We start from the raw sequence: 24,469 nt of genomic DNA, 5'->3' as shown, positions 1-24,469 counted from the left end.
ACAATCAGAATGTGTTTGTATCCTTATCATCTCTACACAACAGCTCTTTGAAATAAATTTCCTTAATCTACCTTGAATGGAAGTATATTTGGAAACGGACAATATTGTTTTACTTCAGAACATCTTAGAATATTATTAATTGCTTTCTAAAATAGACCTTTTTAATGATATAAAGACAGCAGGATGTGACATAATAAACAAGATATCATTTTAACTTATTTCATTACACAGAACGCAGCCTTTTCCTAACTTTCTTTAATTCATTACTTTTAATTGACTATGCATTTTAATGCTTGTTGAATCAGTTTTAAACATTGACTCAGACACAGACATAAAAGGTGACCTGAAATTGAAAGAGAAAGTTAACAACTGCATTATAATATATGCATATGTCTGCTACCAGGCATAAGCGTGTGTCTAATGCATTGGTATTGTTTACCTGTTCTCCCTCATATGCCAGAGTTTGGAATACCAAAAACTTTTATTCCACTTAGGGACATATGGTTCACTGGATCCAGAGGCCCCTCCTGTCTTTCTAAAGCTCACTGTAAGTAAGCCCTCCTCACAATATTGCCTGATACAAGTCGGCTCTTGACACTGCTCAAGGTACACTGTAACATTACTGCTAAAGGCCTTAGCCATCCACGACATCTGTGAAGAGTTATATAAATGAGTTCTCAGAATACTGAATGAGTGAGTGAGTGATAAAGAAGTAGATGGACATTTCATACAGAGAAAGTTAATGCTTTTCTTTCCATCTTAAAAAGTAATATATGTTTAAGAAGAGGTGAAGATCTTAACTTTGCCTGTGGAATGGTTGGCTATGAATGAGCTATTACCCCTCAGGAAAGAGGTTGTGGAACTCTGTGAAGTATAGAACTCTAGTGCTCTGTAAAATAGCTTTTGAATATTCCGTGAAATATAGGTCTGTGCTAATAGCAATTAAAAAGGCAAAGAGCAAAGGAAGGTTAAAAAAAAGCAAAAAAAAAAAAAATCACAGTGCAAGAATGTGAATTGATAGACGTTAACTCCCTTACTTCACATTCTTTTTGTCATTTTAGTCTCATCTCAGAAAGGACACTATTGAATTAGAGAAGTTATGGGGAAAAAAGCAGAAAGGATGATCAAAGGAAAGGAATGTCTCTGTTCAACAGAGGATTAGCCTGAGATTCTTCAACATGGAAAAAAGATATCTGGAGAATGTTATGAAAGATGTCTAACATCATGAGAGAAATGAGGAAAGCAAATAAGCAATAATTGTTCACCTTCTAATGTAAGAACTTGTGTGCGTCACATGAAACAGAGAAATTCAAAGCAAGCAGAAGTAGATACTTATCTAATAATTCATACTTAAGCTGTGAAACTGTGCCAGACAGTCACAGAATCACAGAATGGTTGAGGTTGGGAGGGACCTCTGGAGATCATCTAGTCCAATCCCCCTGCTCAAGCAGGGTCATCGAGAGCACATTACTCAGGATCATGTCCAGGCGGGTTTTGAATATCTCCAGTGAAGGAGGCTCCCCAACCTCTTTACCAACAATGTAGATGTTCAAAGTTGCTATAGGTCCAGAAAGTGGTTACGTGGGTTCATGGAGAAAAATTCTGTTGAAGACTATTAAACAGAAGGATATCAACTCTGGTTCAAGAGCTCCTTTGCTGCAGATCACCAGTAGCTGAGCGTCGCTCAAAACTTGCCTTACTCCCGTCTTCTTTTGTGAGATTATGCTTTTGTCCGTTGTTAGAGATTGGATACTGGCACACACGCAATTTGGTCTGACCTGGTGTAGCTGCTTTTATGTTCCTGCCTTCTTACGTAATTGCACTAGTCTTTGCCACCAGGAATAGCATTTGTGAATATTCCTCTTTGCAAATTATTGTAATTTGCTGGCTGGCCTGCTTAAAAATCTTCAGACAATACTGAATTACTTTTGGAAGTTGGTGACCCTAGACGTTTGGAACCAGAGGCTCAATCTCCGATTTTTGTGCTACCATGTTGCTTCTTGTTCCTGATTACTTGAGCCAGCTGCCTCTCTGCTTTAATTGAATCCTCTGCTCTGATGGGTTGACCAAGAGGAGACAGATGGTCACCACCAACTAAGACTAAGCCAATATGCTTTGAAATTTTCAGTTTTAGTTCCAGAGCACCCTATTTTCTTTGATTATTCCTACACTAAGAGACTATCAGGACAGTAATCTGCTGCTCCGCAATGACTGCAGCTTGCATGACTGGAGTGAGCTATATGCTATACTGCTCCTGTCCCACCACATCAAAATTCCTTTGGGGCATGCCATTTCTTTCACTTTGTCTGTTGCATTAGTTACTCGTGGGCTTAGTACCTGACTAAAAGGACACAGGTTGGCCCTACTATCTTGTATTGAATGGTCCTATAAGAGAGAAGCAATATTGTTAATTGGGTAATCGGCTACAGGGGGCCTTCCAAGCTCAGGAGGGATGTGGCCCCTAGAGTTACTGACAGTCAGCTGTTGTCCAGCTGATTAGATCTGGGATTGGCTCCATCTTTGCTCTGGTGGCAGATATAATTATGTACAGTCAAAATGAAGGCATACCAAAAGAATTAGCTTAATCCTAAGTGGTTCAGAAATGTTCTCATCACTACCGTGAACTAAAACCCAAGCAGAGCCCTGTTTTCTTGCACAAATAGGGGACCCTTAGTCCTTCTTCAGCTTAACAAGAAAGGTCCAAGTGTGTTAGCTAAGGAAGATCGCCTTTTGGGGATTTCAGCAACCTGAATGAGCCTTCTGTATCCTTCTGGCTGCCTTCTATGCACAAGGTCTCCATTGCTCCTAGCATCCAGCGTAGATCAGTTAGAACTACTCTACCTGACCATCTTTTGCCAATTAGTTAGTGGAACTAATTTTCTGATTCTGAATATCTCCTAAAATACTCCTAAAATACAAACAACAAATGAAGCAGCATCGCCTCCTTTCAAAGGTAATATCTGTAAATATCACAAGGTGCCCCATAGAATCAAGTCCCTAGCGTGTTTTGGTGCATCCCCTTGGGCCGCACCCTGCAGTGTTTTTTTTGTACGAGAATGCTTACACTTATTCTGAGAAGCTCACCAGTGTAAACCAAATGAGAGTAGTTAAATAACTCGATAATGATACATTTTCCCCTCCTTAGATGATCCCCACTGATAATATGCAGCCCACATGCCCTGCAGAAAAAATCCTTTTTCCTGGATTTCAAGGACTCCGCTAGGCCAGGCTTAAAAGTCTCTGCATATTTATGTGTGCGGCTCAGCCCCCCCTTAGTGTCAACTCCAAGGGCATATTCATAGCTCTGTGGGCATGCTGTGCGGATCTGTACTGAGTTGAGGGAGAGTTTTCTGTGTTTATCATCATGGGATCCAGGCAGAGAATCTACTATGCTATGTAGGCCAGTAGGAAAAGAATCAAAAATGAACTATGAAAGCCTTTAAAGATACGCAGGATTTCTGCTACCTGATTCTTGATTAACTGCATTGCAGCCTGGTTGTCACGCAAACCCTGACCTGCTGGTGAACTCATTCTGACAAATGGTAATTGTTATCAAGATGGGGCAGAACTCCAGGAAGTTAATGATGTCCCTTTTGAAGTCCAGATTTTCTGAGGCCTTCGGGCCACATTATTCATCCTTCCTGGAGTAGCACACCAAATACAAACTCCTCTAGAGTGTTTGATTATGTGTTTCAGTTCCTTCCATAAATCACTCACAGGTCCATTTGTAATTTGCTAGACAACCTAGCTGGAATAAATGCAGGAAGCCTGATTCTCAGATCTGTTGCAACATTTGTGGACTATGGCAAACCCAGTAGATTACACTTAGGCAATAGGACTATGCATAAAATCAAAGATATGTGAAAACTTGCTTAGTATACATCCACCTACCTTGTGCTTTTGTTAGGATTCAGAGAGAGAAAGTTCCTACTGTTTGTCCCCTCAGCAGCAACTGGCTTCTTTTGTGGAAATGAGACACTATGAATAAATAAAGTACAAACTTCAACTTAATCTAATGCGTGAAGGACCTAGTCTCTAGTGAATGCTAGTTCCTGAAGAAAAATTCTCATCCTCTCAAATCCTCTATAAAATTCAACTCACAAGAAAATTAATGCTACCAAGATGATTAGAGGGCTGGAGCATCTCTCCTATGAAGAAAGACTGCAAGAGCTGGGCCTGTTCAGCCTGGAGAAGAGAAGACTGAGAGGGGATCTCATCAACGTGTACAAGTATCTGAAGGGGGAGTGTCAAGAGGATGAGGCCAGCCTCTTCTCCGTGGTGCCCAGCAACAGGACAAGAGGCAATGGGCAGAAACTGAACCACAGGAAGTTCCATCTGAACCTGAGAAAAAACTTCTTCCCTGTGAGGGTGCCAGAGCATTGGAACAGGTTGCCCAGAGAGGTGGTGGAGTCTCCTTCCCTGGAGATATTCAAAACCCGTCTGGATGTGATCCTGGGCAATATGCTCTAGGTGACCCTGCTTGAACAGGGAGGTTGGACTAGACGATCTCCAGAGGTCCCTTCCAACCTAAACGATTCTGTGATTCTGTGATTCTGTAATCTGCTGCTGTTTCTAATATCTGTCTTAAAGTAGACTATCTCATCAATGAGAAATGTGTGCAGAATTAGAAGTCTCAAGGTGATAATAATAATAAAAGATGGCTTTAGAAATATCAGAACTTTTATCTCTTTCTTTTTGCTGCTGGAGTGTACTGTATTTAGGCTTTTCACTTCTCAGTTCTTTTCCCTTTGCCACTCATAACATTTCAAGTCTTAATTTTGGAAATATTTCAGAGTAGCAAAAGAAAAAATGGCATGTATCTCTGCTACCCTGTATTGCTTAAGTATGGGCAGTACAGCTGGGTGTCACACAGCCTGGTGTTGGTGTATCTGAGTCACAAGACAGTTCCTAGAAGGAAACAAGTTCAATTTCAGGAATGCAGTGCCACATAAGCTAACAAGGAGTATGGCTTTGTCTGCTTGGAGGAAGAAAGGCTTTTCAGAGTTTTTCCATGAGTTGTAAGGCACATCAAGAATGGGTCAGATAGATCAGTAGTTCTTTGTTATATCTCAAAAAAGAAAGTATATGTAATACTGCCCCATCTACCACAGCTCTTTTGCTGAGAGATCACTAGCTTTCATTCACAAGTCAGAGTACAGCTGTGGATTTTGTGTGCCACTGTGAGCTTTGTGCTAATTCCTTCTGAGGCAGTGCAAAGGAATTAATTTTTTCTTGTTGTTAGATTGGCTGAAATAAAGGGTCTTTCTTACCATATCTCTAGGGTCCATTTGGATAAGCTATGTTGTTGCAATTTGACAGGTGGTAGCAATGCGCTGCAGGTCGTGTTCTTTGAAGACTCCTGTTCCTGGACAGGCTAGAGTGCACCATGACTGCAGAGGAAGGTATTCTGTTGAAATGATGATGAATGAAGGATGAGGCTTTTTAATAGCTTGGGTAGTAAGAAGACAATACCTTTTCTCCAGGATACTTAACCTTCATAAAATAGGACATACGACTATTCCAGGCAGTGGCTGCAGCTGTTTAAGAGTGAGAGAGTGCACGCTACTGGCAGTCCTCTGGCAGGTGGTGATATATAGGGAAGTAGTGATTAATGTATGATTTGGGATCCTACATGATTTATGATAGGAGGTTCCCAGATTAATTCATAGTGCTAGTGCCCCTCATATCTTACTTTATTGTATGAGCAGCACAACTCAGCCATGCATACAACAAGATAAATCACAAAAATAATGTTAAAGGGGCTCAGCAAAAGCTATACTGTTCTTCTCAGAAATTTCAGATTTATGAAGTCCTCTGTAAAATCAGTTAGGTTTTTTTTTTCTTATTTCTTTTTTTAATGGGAATATTGCATGTTTGGGGCATAATGCTTTGGATAGAAATGATTACTTATAGGTAGAATGAAAGAATATGTCACAGTCTTAGTTGCAATTGTATACATTACAGATTTTTTTAAGCCATGTGAACCACTTTCTATGAAGTATCTTGTAATGTTACCTATAACTTTTACTTGGACTACTTCAAATTATCTTGGTTTACTAACTCTCTTCATAATCAATGTCTCAAATATTTTTTCTACTTTCAGCATTTATTACAAATATTCTCGCTGTGCGTTGGCTAGTCTTTAATAGTAAGTGCAATTATGGCTATACGTAAGCATTGTGCTGTATAAGACTGCTTTTAGCCATGAAATATTATACCTTCCTCAAAACAGCAGAAGCTGCATGGCATTCTCTCTGCACAAGTGATGCTGCCGTAGCTACCACCTGTGTAGTTAAACAATTACAACAGTAGAAGAGCTTACCATAGAAACATCGTACCAAAGAATCACTTCATTCTTCCAGTACTGCAATTTCTAGTCTAGCAGAAATCTGATTGCTGGAAAATAGGAAACACATAAATGATACCTTGGTGTAAACACTGTTTTAGATTGTACTAGCAGACATAGAATTATATTATATGCAGAAAATAAGTTTAAAGGTAACCATCCCAGTTACACACATTTCTGCCAGAAAAGATTCTGTGCACTGCAGAAACCTGGAGGACTCAAGCCAACTCCTTGGAAATGCAACACAAACTGTTCTTATTCTTTTTTCTCCACCATTCCAGTGCAGATTCAATGCCAGCCAAGATGGTTTTTATTCAACTGTGATTAACAGAAACCACTGCCAGAGTTCCCCTTCCCACAAATATCATTGTGACCTGAATTTTATTGCTGTGTAACAAATTAAAAGATTATGAGTATTACAATATTTTAAAACGTCTCATTTTCTGATCTCTTTTTCACCTTAACAAGAAAAGATAGTGTAAGTAGAGAATGAAATTGCAATTTTGAATTAATTTGCTCACTCATCACGTAACAGAAGATACTAACTAACTATAATTATTATTCCCATTTAAAATATATTTCCTTCTATATCTACCCATAAATGCGCCCCAATTTACCCCAGAGGTTATGGCCCACGAAGAGCACAATTCAGTCATAGCCATTCCTCAAGAGGAATTCCAGCCATCTTACACCTTTTTCTTCAACATCCAACACATAAAAACCAATAACTAACTTTGAATACAAAACCAACATTTTTTATTTTGATTTTGAAGGCATTTGATTTGTAGTGCAACCTGATTTGTCACACAACAGTGTATTTTTGTATGTTAATTTGTCAGGATTACAAGACCTTAAATAAAGCAGGAACTCTTTTTTCCTTTTTGCAATGAAGAACCGGACTTGCATCAAAGAATTCAGCTGATTTACCAGCTTCTGTAGTCACTAAGTGGTTTCGTGGAGACCTTTGTCTGCATTAAAGCAACTACCACTGTGCTGAAGATTATGATCCTCATGAAACCAGTCAGCTGGCTCAGACACAAACTGAACATTCCCACAGTGGTCTGACTCTTCAACAATTTAAAATCTATTGTGTTAGATATTCAGTCACAGGTAGGAGTTTCAAGAGAAACATATTCTTTGATATGAAAGCTATTTAGTTGTAGGGGACCTCAACTCTATGGAAGTCCCTTCCAATCCTAAACCACTTAAAAATGCTTTACAAAACACATCAGAAAATGGAATCAGTTAACAGAGAAATTGTTCTCCTTTGACTAATAGTTATATGATTCATTTTGTTTGCCCAGATATTATTTATATTTTTATGCACATAAAATAAAAATATAAAATAAGATTCTATCAAATTCTTGTCATTCTAGGACAGTTTTTGTTACCTGTCTCAAAAGTCATTTAGACTCCAGGCCATATTTGGCTCATCTGAGTAAGTCTTTAAGTACCTGAGTCTCAGAGAATAGTTCATACAACCTACCCTCCAGCACCCTGCAATTGCTAAATGTGTGAAATGGATAGAAGCTTTTAGGCACTCATTTTTCAACCCTAAAAAGTTTTCTGAGGGCATTTTTCACCTCCTTTTCAAAAGCTGAGGAACTTGGCAACCAGCAACGCAGTAGTCAAAGGTTCTGTTGCTCTGGAACAAGAACAACGATTAGGGGGCCTAACTGTACCCTTGATCAGGCACATAGCAGAAATAGAACAAAACTAGGGTTCTCGACTGTACCCCTGGGTTAATTCTGGTTTTGTTTTTTGGTTTTGTGGTTTTTTTGATCAATGAATTTCCAACATTAAAGCATAAGCAGTCTAGAAGTAGAGAATGGGATCCAAGTTTGCCTTCTTTGATCCTGGGAAATATGCTCTAGAGGACCCTGCTTGAGCAGGAAGGTTGGACTAGATGATCTCCAGTCGTCCCTTCCAACCTAAACCATTCTGTGATTCTGTGATTCTTCTACCTGAGTGCCCCAAAATTACATTTCTAATTCTAACTATGTCTGTTTGTGTTATAGTCTACATCCAAAGTTGTGACTTTCCAAGAGCACCACAGATGTAGTAGAGCTATCCTGATTTAGCCAACTGAGCCTAGAAGTCTGGGAAAACTGCAAGCACCTAATGTTATCACCATAGCGTTGTGTATCCACAAGCAGGATTTAAACCATCCTCCTCAGCCTATTAATTGAGCTTTTTAAGGGAAATATTTGGAATGGTAGATCATGCTAACTAACTCTAATGTGTGTTTCACTGTTAGGGGTATTGATATCAAGGGAAGAAATTGCTGCAGTAATTTTGTTGCTCAAAGACTTGGTAACTGTATTTGTCATAAGTAGTCTGAAAAAGCAAACGTTAAAGGGTTAAAAAATATTCTTTCTTCTGGCTGTGTTAGCCCTCTGTCTTATTTTTCTCCATGAGTTTTTTTCACTTTTTTATCACTCTCACTTCCATTTTCTAGTGACTTTGAAACAAACTTGTGACCACAAGGCTTCACAGTTCATCCTGTGCTTGTTTCTGTGAATATGCACAGGGCATGCCTATAAAGCAAAGTAAAGAGATAATGGCTGTAAAACAGGCTAAGATCATTTTCATGAAGATTGCTGGGTAGTAATAACAACACAGATGGGTAAACCGAATGCATCCTCTGCTCACCCTGAAGGATTAGCAGTCAGAATGAAATGTGCCGTATTTTCACCACCGTTGGAAACAGCACTAGCTAGATAAAAGCTAGGCTAAATATATATAATTCTACTTCTATAGTCTCCTCATTTTGCTGTGTAGACCTAACCTTAAAATGTTACGGCAAAAATACTAATAGATCTTTCAAATCACTGTCCTTGTAGCTGAATCAGTAGGATAGAAGCCATTCTGTCAGAAAGGTGCAGCTTATGTTACAGACTGAAGTGCCACTCATTCAATTCAGCAGTGAGCAGTTGTATTCAGAAGCTTTGCTAGTCAGATCTTTAAAATATTCAAATGCTAGGACTAGATACTGTAATATCAGATAATTATTAGCAGTTGTTCCAATATTTTCATTTTACATAAATGGACATGATACTGATGCACACTACAAGATAAAAGACGTTAAGAAGACATTAAGAAATTTATTTTTATGCAAAGGGTAATATTGTGGCAGATACTGACTTCAGTGACAGACATGGAAACCATATATCTAGAAAACAATGTAAAAAATATATCCCTACTTCTCCACAAAACTACTCCAAACACCACTGTGATTAAATGCAAATCATTACATATATATTTGCAGTCTGAATATAGTTTGCTTTCATTTTAGTCATTCATTTGTAAGATTGTCTGTTTTATTTAAAAGAACAGGTAATTCCCTTCCCTTGAAGTCTGCATGTTGAGATTGTGAGTACAGCCAGAATGATTTTCCTGTTATTTTCGGTATAAATGCAAAGGAATGAATTAGCATCATGATAGTAAGGGAAAGGAACTGACTTATTTCTCTGAAGGAAGTCTGGAAACAATGCAAATGATGCTGAGACACAGTGTTTTTACTTTGTCTAACATAAATTCTCCTCTGTAATTTACTTTTTCAAAATAGTCAGTTACCTTATGCTGCAAATAAGTTAGACTACCTGACTTTCCTGACCTTTTGAGTGCATGCTAGAGGGAGACTAATCCTGTAGGATTTTAAGCCAGTTCCATTTGGGAAAATGGTACACAGATGACCTTTTGTACCAATTACAAAGTTCAGCTGCAAAACAGACTTTTTCTATTTCATTTGGTATTAGGGTGATATGTCATCTGACCATGCTAATTTTCAACAGTGTAGCAATTCTAACAGTTGCAGTTCTTATACATTTCAAAAATTCTAACAGTTTTATAGCATTTGATTTCACACTTTTTAGGGCATCTTCTACCCTTCTTAATTCATAGCCATCATCAAGGAATGTGTGAAATTCAGAGCTAAGGCAGCAATCAAAGTAAAAGGTCAACCTACGAAACAGAACAACTCAAGCTATTGATAAAGGCTGTATTCAAAAAAAAAAAAAAGAAAGAAAGAAAAAACACACAGTGTGCTAACTTTTGACTTCTGGCAGCGTTTTCAGTTCTAGTACTAGTCCTAGTACTTAGCACTTTTGTGCACTTACTCGTCCTCCATTTCTCATGTTCAAATGGTTGTACAAGCTTAAGCAATGAGTCTTTATAAAAGGCTTGTACAGTCACTTATACATTATCTTTAATTTGCAGTAGGGAAAAATGAGTTAGAAAGGTCAAGATTTGGTTCTTCAAGTGCACTTATGTACATAACTACTTTTTGTTTTCTGCTTTTGTGACTTACCTTTGCTGCCATTTAATGAAATAGCTTGATCTGAATTGTAGACATTCAGATAGAGCCACAGTCCTCCTGATTCTTTTGAGAGTTCATAAAATGGGAGGAGGGAATCTAAGAAATTTTCCTTTAGCTTGTACAGTTCAGTTAGTATATAAAGAAAGGTTTTGTGCTGCAGGGATTGCCTCTGAGGACTGATGGAACCCAAAGAAAGGCTGCACAAGGAGACAGTGCTGTGGCTTTCTTCTCCTCTCCTATTCTTGGTGGTAGAGGAGGGCATCTGCAGTACACATGGGAAGTAAATGAATGTCACAGAGGTGGGTAGAAAAAGATAGAGGCTGGACATCTAGAAGCTATCTGAGATGTTCTATTCTGAAAGTCAAAAATCTGGTATTTTGTTGTGGTGGAAAGTCTTTAAACTACATGATTTCATGGGGAAACCACCCTGACATCTGCTGGAAAGAGAGCACAGCTAGGCACAAACAGTCAAAGAGGTTCGTGCAGAGTACTGATGATAACTTCTTGACCCAGGTGGTGGAGACACCAACAAGGAGAGGTGTGCTTCTGAACGTTATACTAACAAACAAAGAAGGTCTAGTTGGAGAGGTGAAGGTTGGGGGCAGCCTTGGCTGCAGTGATCACGAGATGGTGGAGTTCAGGATCCTACGAGGAGGGAGCAGGGCAATAAGTAGGATCGCAACGCTGGACTTCAGGAGAGCAAATCTCATGGGGTAGGGCCCTGGAAGGAAGAGGGGTCCAGGAGAGCTGGTTGATATTCAAGCATCACCTCCTCCAGGCTCAAGAGACGTGCATCCCTCTGAGGAAGAAGCCCAGCAAAGCGGGCAGGAGACCTGCCTGGATGACAAGGAACTCCTGGCCAAACTCCAGCAGAAGAAGGAAGTGTACAGAATGTGGAAAAGGGGACAGGCCGCTTGGGAGGAATACAGGGACGTTGTCAGAGTGTGCAGGGATGCGACAAGGAAGGCTAAGGCCCAGTTGGAATTAAATCTGGCAAGGGATGTCAAGGACAACAAGAAGGGCTTCTTCAAAGACATCAATAGCAAAAGGAAGACTAGGGAAAACGTGGGCCTGCTGATGAATGGGGCGGGTGCCCTGGTAAGGAAGGATGCAGAGAAGGCAGAGTTGCTGAATGCCTTCTTTGCTTCAGTCTTCACTGCTAAGGCCAGCCCTCAGGAATTGCAGACCCCGGGGACAAGAGAGGAAGTCTGGAGAAAGGAAGGCCCTCCCTTGGTTGCGGAGGATCGGTTAGAGACCATTTGTTCAAACCTGACATCCACAAATCCCATGGGCCCTGATGGGATGCACCCGCGAGTGCTGAGGGAGGTGGCGGATGTTATCTCTAGGTCACTCTCCGTCATCTTGGAAAGGTCCTGGAGAACAGGAGAGGTGCGTGAGGACTGGAAGAAAGCCAGTGTCACCCCAGTCTTCCAAAAGGGCAAGAAGGAGGAGCCAGGAAACTCCAGGCCTGTCAGCCTCACCTCCATCTCTGGAAAGGTGCTGGAACAGCTCGTCCTGGAGGTCCTCACTCAGCATGTGGAGGACAAGAAGGTGATCAGGAGTAGTCAGCATGGATTCACCAAAGGGAAATCATGCTTGACCAATGTGATAGCCTTCTCTGATGGAATGACTGGCTGGGTAGATGAGGGGAGAGCAGTGGATGTTGTCGACCTGGACTTCCGCAAGGCTTTTGATGCTGTCTCTCATCACACATCCTCCTAGGCCAGCTCAGGAAGTGTGGGTGGGATGAGTGGACAGTGAAGTGGATTGAGAACTGGCTGGATGGCCGAGCTCCGAGGGTTGTGGTCAGTGACACAGACTCTAGTTGGAGGCCTGTGGCTAGTGGTGTCCCCCAGGGGTCAGTGCTGGGCCCAGTCTTGTTCAATGTAGTCATCAATGACCTGGATGGAGGGACAGAGTGCACTCCCAGCAAGTTTGCTGATGCTACTAAGTTGGGGGGGTAGTGGCTGACCCTGCACAAAAGGCTGTGCTGCCATTCCGAGGGACGTGGAGAGGCTGGAGAGGTGGGCGGAGAGGAACCTCCTGAAGTTCCACAAAGGCAAGTGCAGGGTGCTGCACCTGGGGAGGAACGCCAGGCAGCAGGACAGGCTGGGGGTTGACCTGCTGGAAAGCAGCTGTGCAGAGAAGGACGTGGGAGTGCTGGTGGACAACAAGTTGAGCATGAGGCAGCCGTGTGCCCTTGTGGCCAAGAAGGCCCATGGTCTCCTGGGGTGCATCAGGCAGAGTGTTGCCAGCAGGTGGAGGGAGGTGATCCTGCCCCTCTCCTCAGCCCTGGGGAGGCCACCTCTGGAGTACTGTGCCCAATTGTGGGCTCCCCAGTCCAAGAGAGACATGGAGCTCCTGGAGAGAGTCCAGCGGAGGGCTGCGAAGATGATGAGGGGCCTGGAGCATGTCTCCTCTGAAGAAAGGCTGAGAGAGGTGGGCCTGTTGAGCCTGGAGAAGAGAAGACTGCAAGGAGATCTCATCAATGTGTCCAAGTATCTGAAGGGAGGATGTCAAGAGGATGGAGCCAGACTCTTCTCCGTGGTGCCCAGCGACAGGACAAGACGCAATGGGCAGAAACTGAACCACAGGAAGTTCCATCTGAACATGAGGAAAAACAGAGTGAGCCCTGGAACAGGTTGCCAAGAGAGGTTGTGGAGTCTCCTTCGCTGCAGATATTCAAAATCCACCTGGGTGTGATCCTGGGCTATGTGCTTTAGGTGACCCTGCTTGAGCAGGGAGGTTGGACTAGATGATCTCCAGAGATCCCTTCCAACCTTGGCCTTTCTGTGATTCTGTGACACATTCAACACAAACGTATAAAGCCTAATCAAGGGCAGTATTATTATTCTTGTTCTGAGAACTGCAAAGATCTAGGGTGATATTTCTTTTTCCCGCTTTGGGGCACACGTCTGTGGATTACTTTTCTAGCAACACACATTCTGTGCTAAAAGTGTAATTAGGTACCTTTCCAGTGATGAAACACCACTGTTGGGCTGAGGAGAGATAAAAGCTGACTCTAGACTTTATTTCCCAATATATATGAGAAGCTTCCTGAAAATCAGTGCTCTTCAAACACAGTGTACCTATTCAGTTACTTCTGGGTTATATGTCTCATGTGACTGATAATGGAATATCAGTGCCTTCTCCTCTACTTATCAATTTGAGAGGTAAGCAGTCATTACTAACCGAGGGCTGTACAAAGCTCTGTGGGAGCTTTTTTTATTTCACTTCTCTAGAAATTATCTATATCAGAGTTAAAGCTCTTGTCAGTTAAAGAAGCCAGAGACTGAAAAGGCATAGAGTTTTGAAATACCTTTGTGGGGCAGAGAAATTCACTTGGTCGTTGGTAAGGAAACTTATTTTATCTCTTTTGTGCTGACCAGAGAATTTGGTTAATCTAACACCTTTCATAAGCAGTAAATTCTTGAAAAATATGGCAAGTGGAATTGCTGGTGTCATTCACATATCACCTCAAGCTTCTAAATGCATTAATAAAAATGAGTCCACAACATTCCTAAGATTTTGCTGCAGCATCCTATGATGTATTTAGTCATTAACTTCATTTGACCAGGATCTTGAAAAAGTATTTTCTGTAGGCAAATGGCCTTTAGTTGTATCTCAAGTTACAATTTAATTCACTGTTCTGAAGAATGTGTAAATTTCCAGACTGTGTCCTGCATTACCATCTTCATTGATTAAATTGGTGGCACGTTTCTTATATATTAATTACACCATAACATGGAACAAGAAAAATATATTCTTTAATATATATTAGTTTACATTATTATTTAATCATATTTGCTATGGTGCAAATGGAGGAGGACTATGGGGCTACATTTTACTAGCCGCTGTGCAAACACAGAGTATATCTGCCCAAGAGTGCTTGCTGTTTTGAGGAATGGTTTGCAGAGAGGAATATTTTCTCTTCTTGTGTCAGCTGAAAGAGTCAAAAAATGCCAGCAAGCTTCCAGGTGCATGAATAAACAGCATAAAGACAGCTAAAGAATGACAAACCACATGCAGACTTTGAATAGGCAAGGTGGAGAGATGTGACTTTGATATTAATATTAAAATAATTACACACACACATTTTTTTACATTAAAAAAAAAGCTGCTCTTTCCCAGCGAAAATTTCTTGTAACTACTGTTAGCTGTCCAGAGATTTGGAAATCATAGAGAGAAATAGGGTGCAGACATGATGTGGGAAGATGGACCCTTTGAGAAAGGAATTATTTAGATTTTCCTTCAAAAAGTTCATTCAGAATGTATTATTTCAGATAATCTGTAGGATTATTAACCAAAGGGAGTATCCAAAGTGAATGTTACAAAATGTGAATGTTACAAAATAGTTCCAGATAAAAGCAGCTATGGTTTACCTTGTCTCTCTTGTCTATGATGTTGTTAGCTTGTCATGGAGCATTATGTAATTGCTGTCTTTATTCATAGGGTGCTTTGCATTTTAAGTAAGTGTTGAATAAACATTAAAGCTCATGTGGCTTCTGTAAATATTATACTATATCATACCCATACAGTAAAATTATCTCCACTTTTTAAAGTTAGAAACAGAAATTTCAGAGATTGAGCTGAAACTAGAAGACATAGATTGTACGTAGGATTAGAAAAAAGGTTGGGCCATTGGGATTTTCAGAAGGTATTGGGAAGTAATTGTGTGAACGGAGGAAATTGCTGTGAGAAAAGCGATGCAGTGGTAGTTCAAAACCCAGCTTAAGCTCCTAGGGATTCCTGACTTCTACCCTTGCATACAGATCAGGCCTACAGGAAAGTACTGATAAGCGCTCTTTGTGATTCAGAATGTTTTTAAAATAGAAAGGATAATGGGTGTGAAACAGATAAGGAAATGCTGAGCCACTGATTATAGAGCTGCAAGTAGTGACACTGCAATGAAGAGATTATTATGAAAACTTCTTTCTGTAACTTGGGTTCAGAACGAGATGGGTAGAGTCTGTGTCTGTGAAAGTTTAAAATAATATAGAAGAAAAGTCTGTTTTAGAAACAGAAAAATTGTTAAGAGAAAAACTGAGAAAGAAAGGAAAACGTCCTCTTCAGGTATATACAGACTTTCTATTTTTACAGTGGACTGCCTCTAGATTTAGATCATACTGATTATAGTTCAAAATTAGTATGTTGTGAATTGAAAGTAAACACTGTTATTTTAGAAACTATTCAAGATGGTGTTCTTCAATTTTGTGATTATCCACCTCCTCAAGATCAATAGTCCTCAAGTGTAGTAAACTACGGTTGCTTTGTGAGGAGACCGACTGGGATGCGCCACTAGAGAGGCGTCCGGGATTCTTTTGGATTCCGGGGTTGGTTGTGCTGAACTTGAGAGATCATCATTTGTCAAGCGTGAGAATTTATTAGAGATAAGGGGTTATGTTGTAACAAAGCTAAAAGTATAGCAAAGCTAGAAATATAACAGAACTGAAAATATATGCACATATCAGAGCGCTACAGTTCAAATCACGGTCACACGGGACAGTGACCGCTCTCACCCTTTCCTCGAGGGCCACCCCTCCAGTATAGTTGTCCCTGGATTGCCAAACAATGGGTGCATGGCACAGCGACCGCTCTCACCCCTTATGGGCCACCGTTTTGATCTCATTTTGCCCGGTTTCTCCTCACCACACAGTTGACATCAGGGATGTCTCCACTGACAGGCAGGTCCTCAGGTCTGCAGGCTGGCTGACTGTGGGTCCAAGTCCACACGCAAACCTATGTGGCTTACTCCCTTTTACAGCCAGTCAAAACAATGCCAGCCCCCAGCTATACCAAAGCCGTACGGCTCTAGGCAATAGCAGTGGGCACATCCCCAGGTAACTTCGTGCTCAGCCTGCAGCACTGCTCAGTGGGTAACACTGTGCCCATAGACGGGTCCTTCTGCAGGGAATGGCCCCACAGCAGGAGATGTTTATGGTGTGGGTCTGCTGTGTCACTTCTTTGTCTGGTCTTGTCAATCATGAGGTCATCAGAGGGTGCACCCGCAGACTGCAGCAACCCCACCATGTGGAAGCGCCAGCCGTGGTGCACCCGGGGTTCGTTAACTCTTGGAGCAAACCGCTCTGCTATGGGCTGCACCAGCTGGAGTCCCACACTTGCCTGTCTGGCACCTGTCACTGGCATCTTTGAGATGACAAAATTACATAATTTTACAACCTGAAAATTCATCTAACATTGCAGTGATTAATGGTTTTTTGCTAAAAGTTTGTTTTAAAATGCCAGCAGAAATGAATAAGAGTATGCAGTGCATCTTAAATCAAAACAATGCAAGCAGCAATATGTTGCACACTTGCTAAAGTTCAGCATTACTGTGCTGGATACAGCATACATCAGCCTTGCTGCAAGTAGCAGATATATTGAAGTAAATTCTGTTTAGGACTTTAGTGACTGCTGGGAGAGGCTGCAAACTTGCTGTCATAGAATTATGAGAGGTTTTTCAAAAGACAAAGAGGAATTAGGCAGCATGGGCTTTCAGTGAGACTTTGAGACCTTGTGCTGTTGAAAATATTTATGTATTTTCCTGGCAATGTTCCGTAAAGTGCTAATTTTCTTATTGGCAAAAGCATAGCCTTTTAAGTATTTTTTTTATTTTTCATTTTGTTTTCATGTTTAGCAGGTGAAAAAATCTATTTACTATTTTTCACATAGAACACAAGGGCAGCAAAGAGAAAAGTTAGTTTTAACTAAAAAGGCTGAGGAGATTTAGGAAGGAGGGAGGTTCAGAGCTGGTTTGCCTAATTACAACCCTTGCACCAGACCCAGCCTGACAGACCATTACTCATTTTTCTAGATGTGGTCAGGAAGAGGATTGCTGGCCACATAAGTTGTTCTTACCATCCACTGTTTGCTGTATTTTTTCATGAGGCATCCATAGTCCCTCCACGATTATGTGTCTGGATGTGCTGCGTATCACAATTGCGTGTTGTCTTACGTGACAGGAATGATCATAATTGTCATATTACATGATAGGACTTTTTATACCTCTGATTTGTTAGTGGATATGTATTCTTCTTATGCTGGGAAATCACCTGCATAGTCCCCATGTGAGCAGGAAAATAGTGTTAAAGAGGCTGTATGAAAGACTCCGCAAGAGACTTCATGATCCTGAAAAGTTGAATACCACCGTGTAAGAAATTTAAATGAGTACATTTTAAAATAAATTTTAAAAATCCTACATTCCTGAGAGTATTCCCATCTTCGAAGCTTTGAGGCAGTAATTTAGCTAATAAACAGGAGCTCTTCCTCCTTCATCATTTCCATAAACAAAATGCTGCCCTTCCCAAGCCGTAACTGACTCGAACACAACTTTGGTGAATGTTCTAAGCCTTAGGTGTCATTTCAAGAGTGGATACTTATTCAGGGAAGCTCATACATACATGCTTAAGAAATGTAAGATTGAACAGGCACTTGTTTGCTTGGAATGGGTTTAGCATCTGTTTAATTAAATTTCTTACCTGGGCCCTGCAACTTAGTTTTCTGTTACAGACAAACCATTTTGTATGCAAGGATCTCTTCCTTGTATATTGGCAACAGGGAAATAAGGCGTTGGAACTTTTCTCACTCAGGTTTGAAGTAGAATTAAAACTTTCGAACTCAAATAATTTTAACCTAGATCAAAGAATTTGGAGGTATGGTTTAAATGTGAGTTCCATAGTAGAATCAGACACTATTTAATTCATGCTATAACCAGCGTAACTGTGAACATAAGTCTGCCGCAAACAAAATTTAGAGCAAAAGTTTTTTTCATGAGTGCACCTAACCAATTTGGAAATATTTTCCCTAGTAGTTTTCAAAACCAATTTAGTTCACAAGTGATTTGGACTTGGTTTAAAGAGAGCCTATCAGTGGTTGTTTTTATAAAGAGAAGTAGTTTAAAAACTGCTTCCAGTGAAAGGAAAGGAAATTTAAAATGAATCGCCAGAGCTTGCAGAATAATAATTTTTGATAGGGAAAAAAAAGGATTAAAAATAGTAAAGCTAACAAAAGCACTCAGATCTAGAGATGTTACTATAATTGAGGAAACCTGGGTGAAAGTACTAAAGCAGCAGGAAAGCTGAATTGATTTTTTCGAGCTGTATAATACAAGGAAAGATTGGCAGATATATACTAGAAAATCACCTGCTGTGCACAAGGAAGCAATACCTCTTTTATATATAGCACTTTGATGTTTTTAAGGCTATTGATCAGATAAGGTTATTCTTCTGTCTATAGTGAGTTTCTGTGGATTTGGCCACTGCATGAGATTTTCAAAAGAAGATCTGAATCACTTTTCCATTACACTAGTATTTTCCAGGAAAAGATTTAACCATTCTTTGCATAAAGTGTAATTCAAATTAAAGTATAAACTGATAAAGTATGATACTCCTTTAAGTTTCCAGTATTTTAAAACAAAATTGCACTAGCCATAAATAAAAATTTAAAAATCAACTGAATTACATCCAGCATTTATTAACTGAAGTAGCCTGGAAAGCTGTTCCTTCCAGCAAACTTCTCTGTCTTTGTCACAGACGATATAGAGATGACACAAAAAGAACATGCTGTGTTAAATATTGAACCCACTACAACAAGTAGCTTTTAAAATTCTCACTCAGTATAGCACTGTCAAGGTTAAAGTGTTTGGTGCATTTAATTTCACTGAAGTCTTCTCACATACAGTTACAAAAATGACTTGTACAGTGCTTTCAGTGGGGATCACAGAACAGTTGAAGGTTCTGTAAATAGTAGTATTCCCACTTCATAAACAGAAAAAACACAAGCATATGGAAAACTGCTGTGCTTTGGAAGAACCACACTGATGTATCGCTAGGTACTGTACAAATGATGTCTGTGATATGATGTACAGAGGAATTATTGTTATAAAAAGGGGAACTAATAGGCAAAAACAGAGAATAAACACGGTTGTGATTGGATTATTAGCATGCTATAATCCAATCCCCTTTGCATATTGCAACATTTTAAAAAAACTAAGGGATGAAAATTTGTATTGTCATACTAAGGGCGTCACCTCTCTTACACAAAACTTTGATTTCTTTAGATCAGATTTCGTACTAATTCAAGGAGAAGAATTGCTACTATTGAGTTACCACTTACATGCCATACCATGTACGTGCTTCTTGATGATTTTCTTTCCAAGCTGAGGTCTAGTCCAAAGATCAAAGGAATATTTTAACATGGGAAATGGTAATGAAAAATTTGTCCCTTCCCAATTCAAAGGATTATAAGAAGATGGGAGAACAATTTATCTACCCTAAGCCTATTTCTTAATATGCCAAAAACTTGGTAACATGAGGCTATGGTGCCCTGGGAGTTTTGCACTTGTCTCTTCCGTCCCCTTTCTATAGGATTTCTATCTTTTCTCCCATTTTCTCCCACTGTTTATGACATTTCTCCTTCATATGATTCTGGATAGCTAGTTTTTTTCTCTGCCTACATCAGGAGTTTGTCAGTACCCCAGTTAAAATTTGGAGCCTTTTTTGATATTATGTACACCACGGCTGCCTGATTTTATTTTTATGACTTATAAAGCTTCATCTACATTAGCAGATAATGTGTTTCAGTAGGAATAGATTTACAGGGCAAAGTAGCTGGTACTGAGACCCAACATTTGTATTATTCTTGTTTCGGGGAGCTTTAATTCAGACTTGATCTGTTCTGGCCCTATGGACTGAATGCCAGTTAACAGCTGGCATATCCAAGGTGTGCTCCTGGTGAGAACCTTCTGGTTTAGGTTCACCTGAAAGAAATCAAGTTCATAAACTGTGAGACCATTCCACAATGTGAACCGAAGCATTTCAATGGGAACTACTTGAGAGTTGCTTCAAAAGCACACTCCTGCTCTGTACTCCAAATGAATATAGACATGTGACAAGTTTCAGCAACACATTCTAAATTTATTTCCAATTTTTGAAACTTCAAAATTCTGATATTTTCCTTGTTTTTTCTATCAGGCACTATTTCCTTTCTTCGGCTCCTGGATATAATTATCCAGAGTCTTTTCACTGGAACCGTTCACAGTGGTACAGTGTAGGCAAAATATATTACTCTTGTGATTTGCTGGCTGTTTTCATTTGCTTCGTACTTTATATAAAGAATAGCAGGATATCATGAAACTGTGAATCCCACTTGGGAGAAGAGAAGTCCTCAGTCTTTAGAGCGTTTATGTATTTCTTCGAACCGAGATTAATTCAGTGGAATATGGGAGACCATATCCTTTTCTTAACCAGGTACAGTGAATGATTGCTTTGAGAAAGGACAACAATAAGTCATTTGGGACATCACATTTCAGTGTACTAATTCTTGTGAATTGACTGTGGTATTTTTCCTGTATGGTTAACTATTATACTATCAAGCTCTGTATGATTTTGGATAACTTTTTAAATCTATTTTCTTTGCCTCACTGGGAATCATTTGTGTTTGTTACTAGGATGTTATTATGACAGGTTAACATCAATAGTGAAATGTTAGGATGTTGCTTATTTTGATAAGAATAAATTCCTCACAACTTTTTATGAGAAATGTTATTCTTAATCATCTACAAAACACTATAAATAAGACTATAAAAAAATGCTAATGCTGATGTATAGTTCAATAGAAAAGTTGATGAAATTTTGGGTTTTTTTAAGTGAAGACTACGTATGTATGTATGGTCTATGTATTTTGGCAGTCAGCAGCAATGATCCTTCTTCTATATAAACAGACAGAAACACATTTGGTACTTAGATTGAAGATCATCATTGTCAGTTGCAAATGTCCAGAAAGAATTCAGCCTATTGTTGCATTTTTAATTAGCTGATATTAAACGAACTGAAAGCAGGGTCTTCAGTGCTACCCAAACTAAAGCAATTCAGTATCTCATTTACATTCCTCTCCCAGTGTCTGCAGCAGATCTATAAATAGAATAGGCTACGCACAGAAATTTATTACTGCAGCTGATAGCAATTTTCTTTTGCAAAGGTGTCTGGAGGCATTATTCATGAGATTCATGCTGGTAGACGTTCCAGCTGAGATTTTAGCTCCCCTAAAGCTGTAGGTGGTCAGTTTAGAAGTAAACTAATCAACTGTTATACACAAAGACTGTCAGACTTACTTATTTTCTTCTTTTAATAGATGCAGGAGTTCTCTCAGCTCTAGATTATTTCCTGTCACCTGATTGTCTGGATATTATAAGCAGTGGCACATTTCTAGAAATCACATTTATTTGACATTTTATCACTAAACTTCCTAATGAGTATGCTATTATTAGGAAGAACGTAATGACTGTGGTTTAACATAGCTCACATCATGTCTTCTGTATTCAGACCCACGGGCACATGTGACCTTATCAAGTATTAGATAGACGTGTTTCTGTTCAGTACTGAGTATATGTAGTCATCACATGAATTCACCTATTTAGCTGTCATCTAATTTCATAAACTCATAAAACGAGGGGAAAAACAAATAAAGCTTGCAATGAAACTGATAGTTATAGTAAGTCATAGCTTGGAATGCTTACGTTACTGCTTTTCCTATCTGACTTTGGTTTTCATACCATGTCTGCCATTGCGGCATCTTTGTATACTTAAAAAATCTGTGCAAAAAGCATAGCCACATTTCTAAACATTTGTTTTCTCACTCCTCCAGATTGATTACGGTTTACATTTTTCCTTTGTCTATTTTAATACTTTTTTTCATAATTGAGAACATAGGATATATGAAAGTAGAGATATCACCTGTTTATTCTGATTCAATTTTTGTTTGATGATTACTGTAAGTGTTCATATTTCAGTTTTTCTTGACGTCCTCCTGTGTTGTCAAGGGCTATATATAAGTGTCAAGAGCTATATCTAATACATTGATGTACAAAGATGTTTCGGCTTGCAAAGTAAACCAGTAACTTTATATTTTTTTCTTCTTCTTTTCTTTTTCAGATATAATAGAAGAGCTGTTTTTCTTTAGCAGTTATTTTGAGTATGTTATGAAAGCAGTAGCACAAGTAACTGATGAAACACATTTAGAAAAGAGACATGTTTTAAGATGAAAGGAAAGATAAAATAAAATGCGAAATTATACAAAATAGATTCTGTCAAATCAAGTCACCAATAACACGTCCTGGCATTTCTAATGCCAGGTACACAAGCAAAAAAAAAAAAAAAGTAGAGTAAAAACAAAGAAGTATTTTACAACCACAAGTCAAATATCATTGAATTTCTGTGAAAATAAGACTCATCCTTTTTTAAAGTGTACTTTAGTGTTTATACATATTTTTTGTTTTTAATTTAAATCTGTCAGTGATGCAGAAAATTGGTTTTGTGAATGCCCTAAACTCTACACTGGAAAACTCTGCCAGTTCACGACTTGTGATGAAAATCCATGTGGAAATGGTGCTACATGTTTTCCGAAGTCCAAGCAAGATGTTGTTTGCCTTTGTCCATACGGAAGATCTGGAATCCTCTGCAAAGACGGTAAGGATTGCATTCTTCATGCAGTAATTGTGCCTTCTGTCATTCATAGAAGTTGTGGCAGGATGCAAGTCGAACGCTTTGAAGTCAAAACACTGTAAGTGATCATCTCTGCTGCTCCAAACACATCCCTGCCCAAAATCCAGTCACAAGCAAGGAATAGCTAAGCTAAGCACCTCTCCTGCACACTATTTTGTGTCAGCTAGAGAAAGGGAGACAGAAGGATCAAAGAAGCTGAGAATAGACAGCAGGGAAATACCACATAGCGTCCTATGCTTTGTTATTTACTTAAAGAAAAAGCCGAGAGAGATTTGGCTAGAGAGACTACAACTCCTTTGGAGAAAAGAATTTCTCCTGAGTTTGATTTTTTCCTGTACTTAGGGAAACATGACTTCATAGATTTTTGTAAATAAAGGGAGTGTATCAACAGTACTCTCTGGATTGTAAAACTACCACCAGGTGCTAAACTTTGATGAAATGCTCAGGTCAAAAAAAAGAGAAACAAATCAAAATGTGTTAAGTGCTTTGCTATGAATCAGCAAACAAGATGAAAGGAAATTAATAAAGCTAAGCAAATAGGACATTTTGACTCATATTATCAAATGAAGGACTTTGATTTCTCAGGCATTGATTATAATGATTGTTCTAGGTCAGAAATTCCCATGTATGAATATCCAAAGTATTTTTCCCCTAACACTCAATGTAGCAACAAGTAATGATTGCATAAATCTGAGTAGAGAAAATAATTACTGATTCTGAGCTGATTCTGCAGTATATGTGAAATGCATTTTAAAATTAATATTTAGCATTGATTAGGTGAGTTAAAAGGTCTACCTAGTCTTTTTCTTAATATCATATAAATTTTTACCTTTTATTTAAAATTTTCATTAGAAGAAATATCCAAAATTTTCAGTAGATTAAAAACATATGTTTTAGCCCAGTTTTCATCTCACTCTGATAAATGGTAGCCAACAGCAAATGTTTAGGGAGCAATATGAAACACGCACGACGCATCCTTGCTATTGTCTCTTAAATTCCAGTAGTCTGAGGCATTAGGCCTTTATATACTGGGATTGGTATCTGGGTTTCAGTTAGCCCTTGATGGATTTTTTTCTTCCATGAATTTCTCCAATTGGCCTATGAGCATATGTAAACTTTTATGACGTACAGTACCCTGTGGCAAAGAGCTGCCGAGCTTAAGTATATAGCATGTGCAGAAGTACTTCCTTTTCGTTGCTTACACATGCCAGCCTCTGATGACATTAATGGCCCAAGCTTTTGGGCTAGAAGGGATATTTTAGAGATATTCCCTGTTCATCTTCTCCATGCCTCTCTTGATTTTAT

The 24,469-nt window shown here is 39.3% G+C and overlaps 1 protein-coding gene across 1 annotated transcript in view; it reads left to right on the top strand.

The window, feature by feature from the left end:
* EYS (eyes shut homolog) overlaps positions 1-24,469 on the top strand; it is a 1,042,686-nt gene that overhangs the window by 953,180 nt on the left and 65,037 nt on the right. Inside the window, exon 43 of the mRNA XM_068937477.1 lies at positions 22,956-23,128. Within this exon, the coding sequence (XP_068793578.1) occupies positions 22,956-23,128 (173 nt within the window). The remainder of the gene's footprint in view (positions 1-22,955; positions 23,129-24,469) is intronic.

The sequence above is a fragment of the Struthio camelus genome, chromosome 3, assembly GCF_040807025.1.
Source record: "Struthio camelus isolate bStrCam1 chromosome 3, bStrCam1.hap1, whole genome shotgun sequence".
In the NCBI taxonomy this organism is placed as follows: Eukaryota; Metazoa; Chordata; class Aves; order Struthioniformes; family Struthionidae; genus Struthio; species Struthio camelus.
This window is presented reverse-complemented; position numbering and strand designations above follow the sequence as displayed.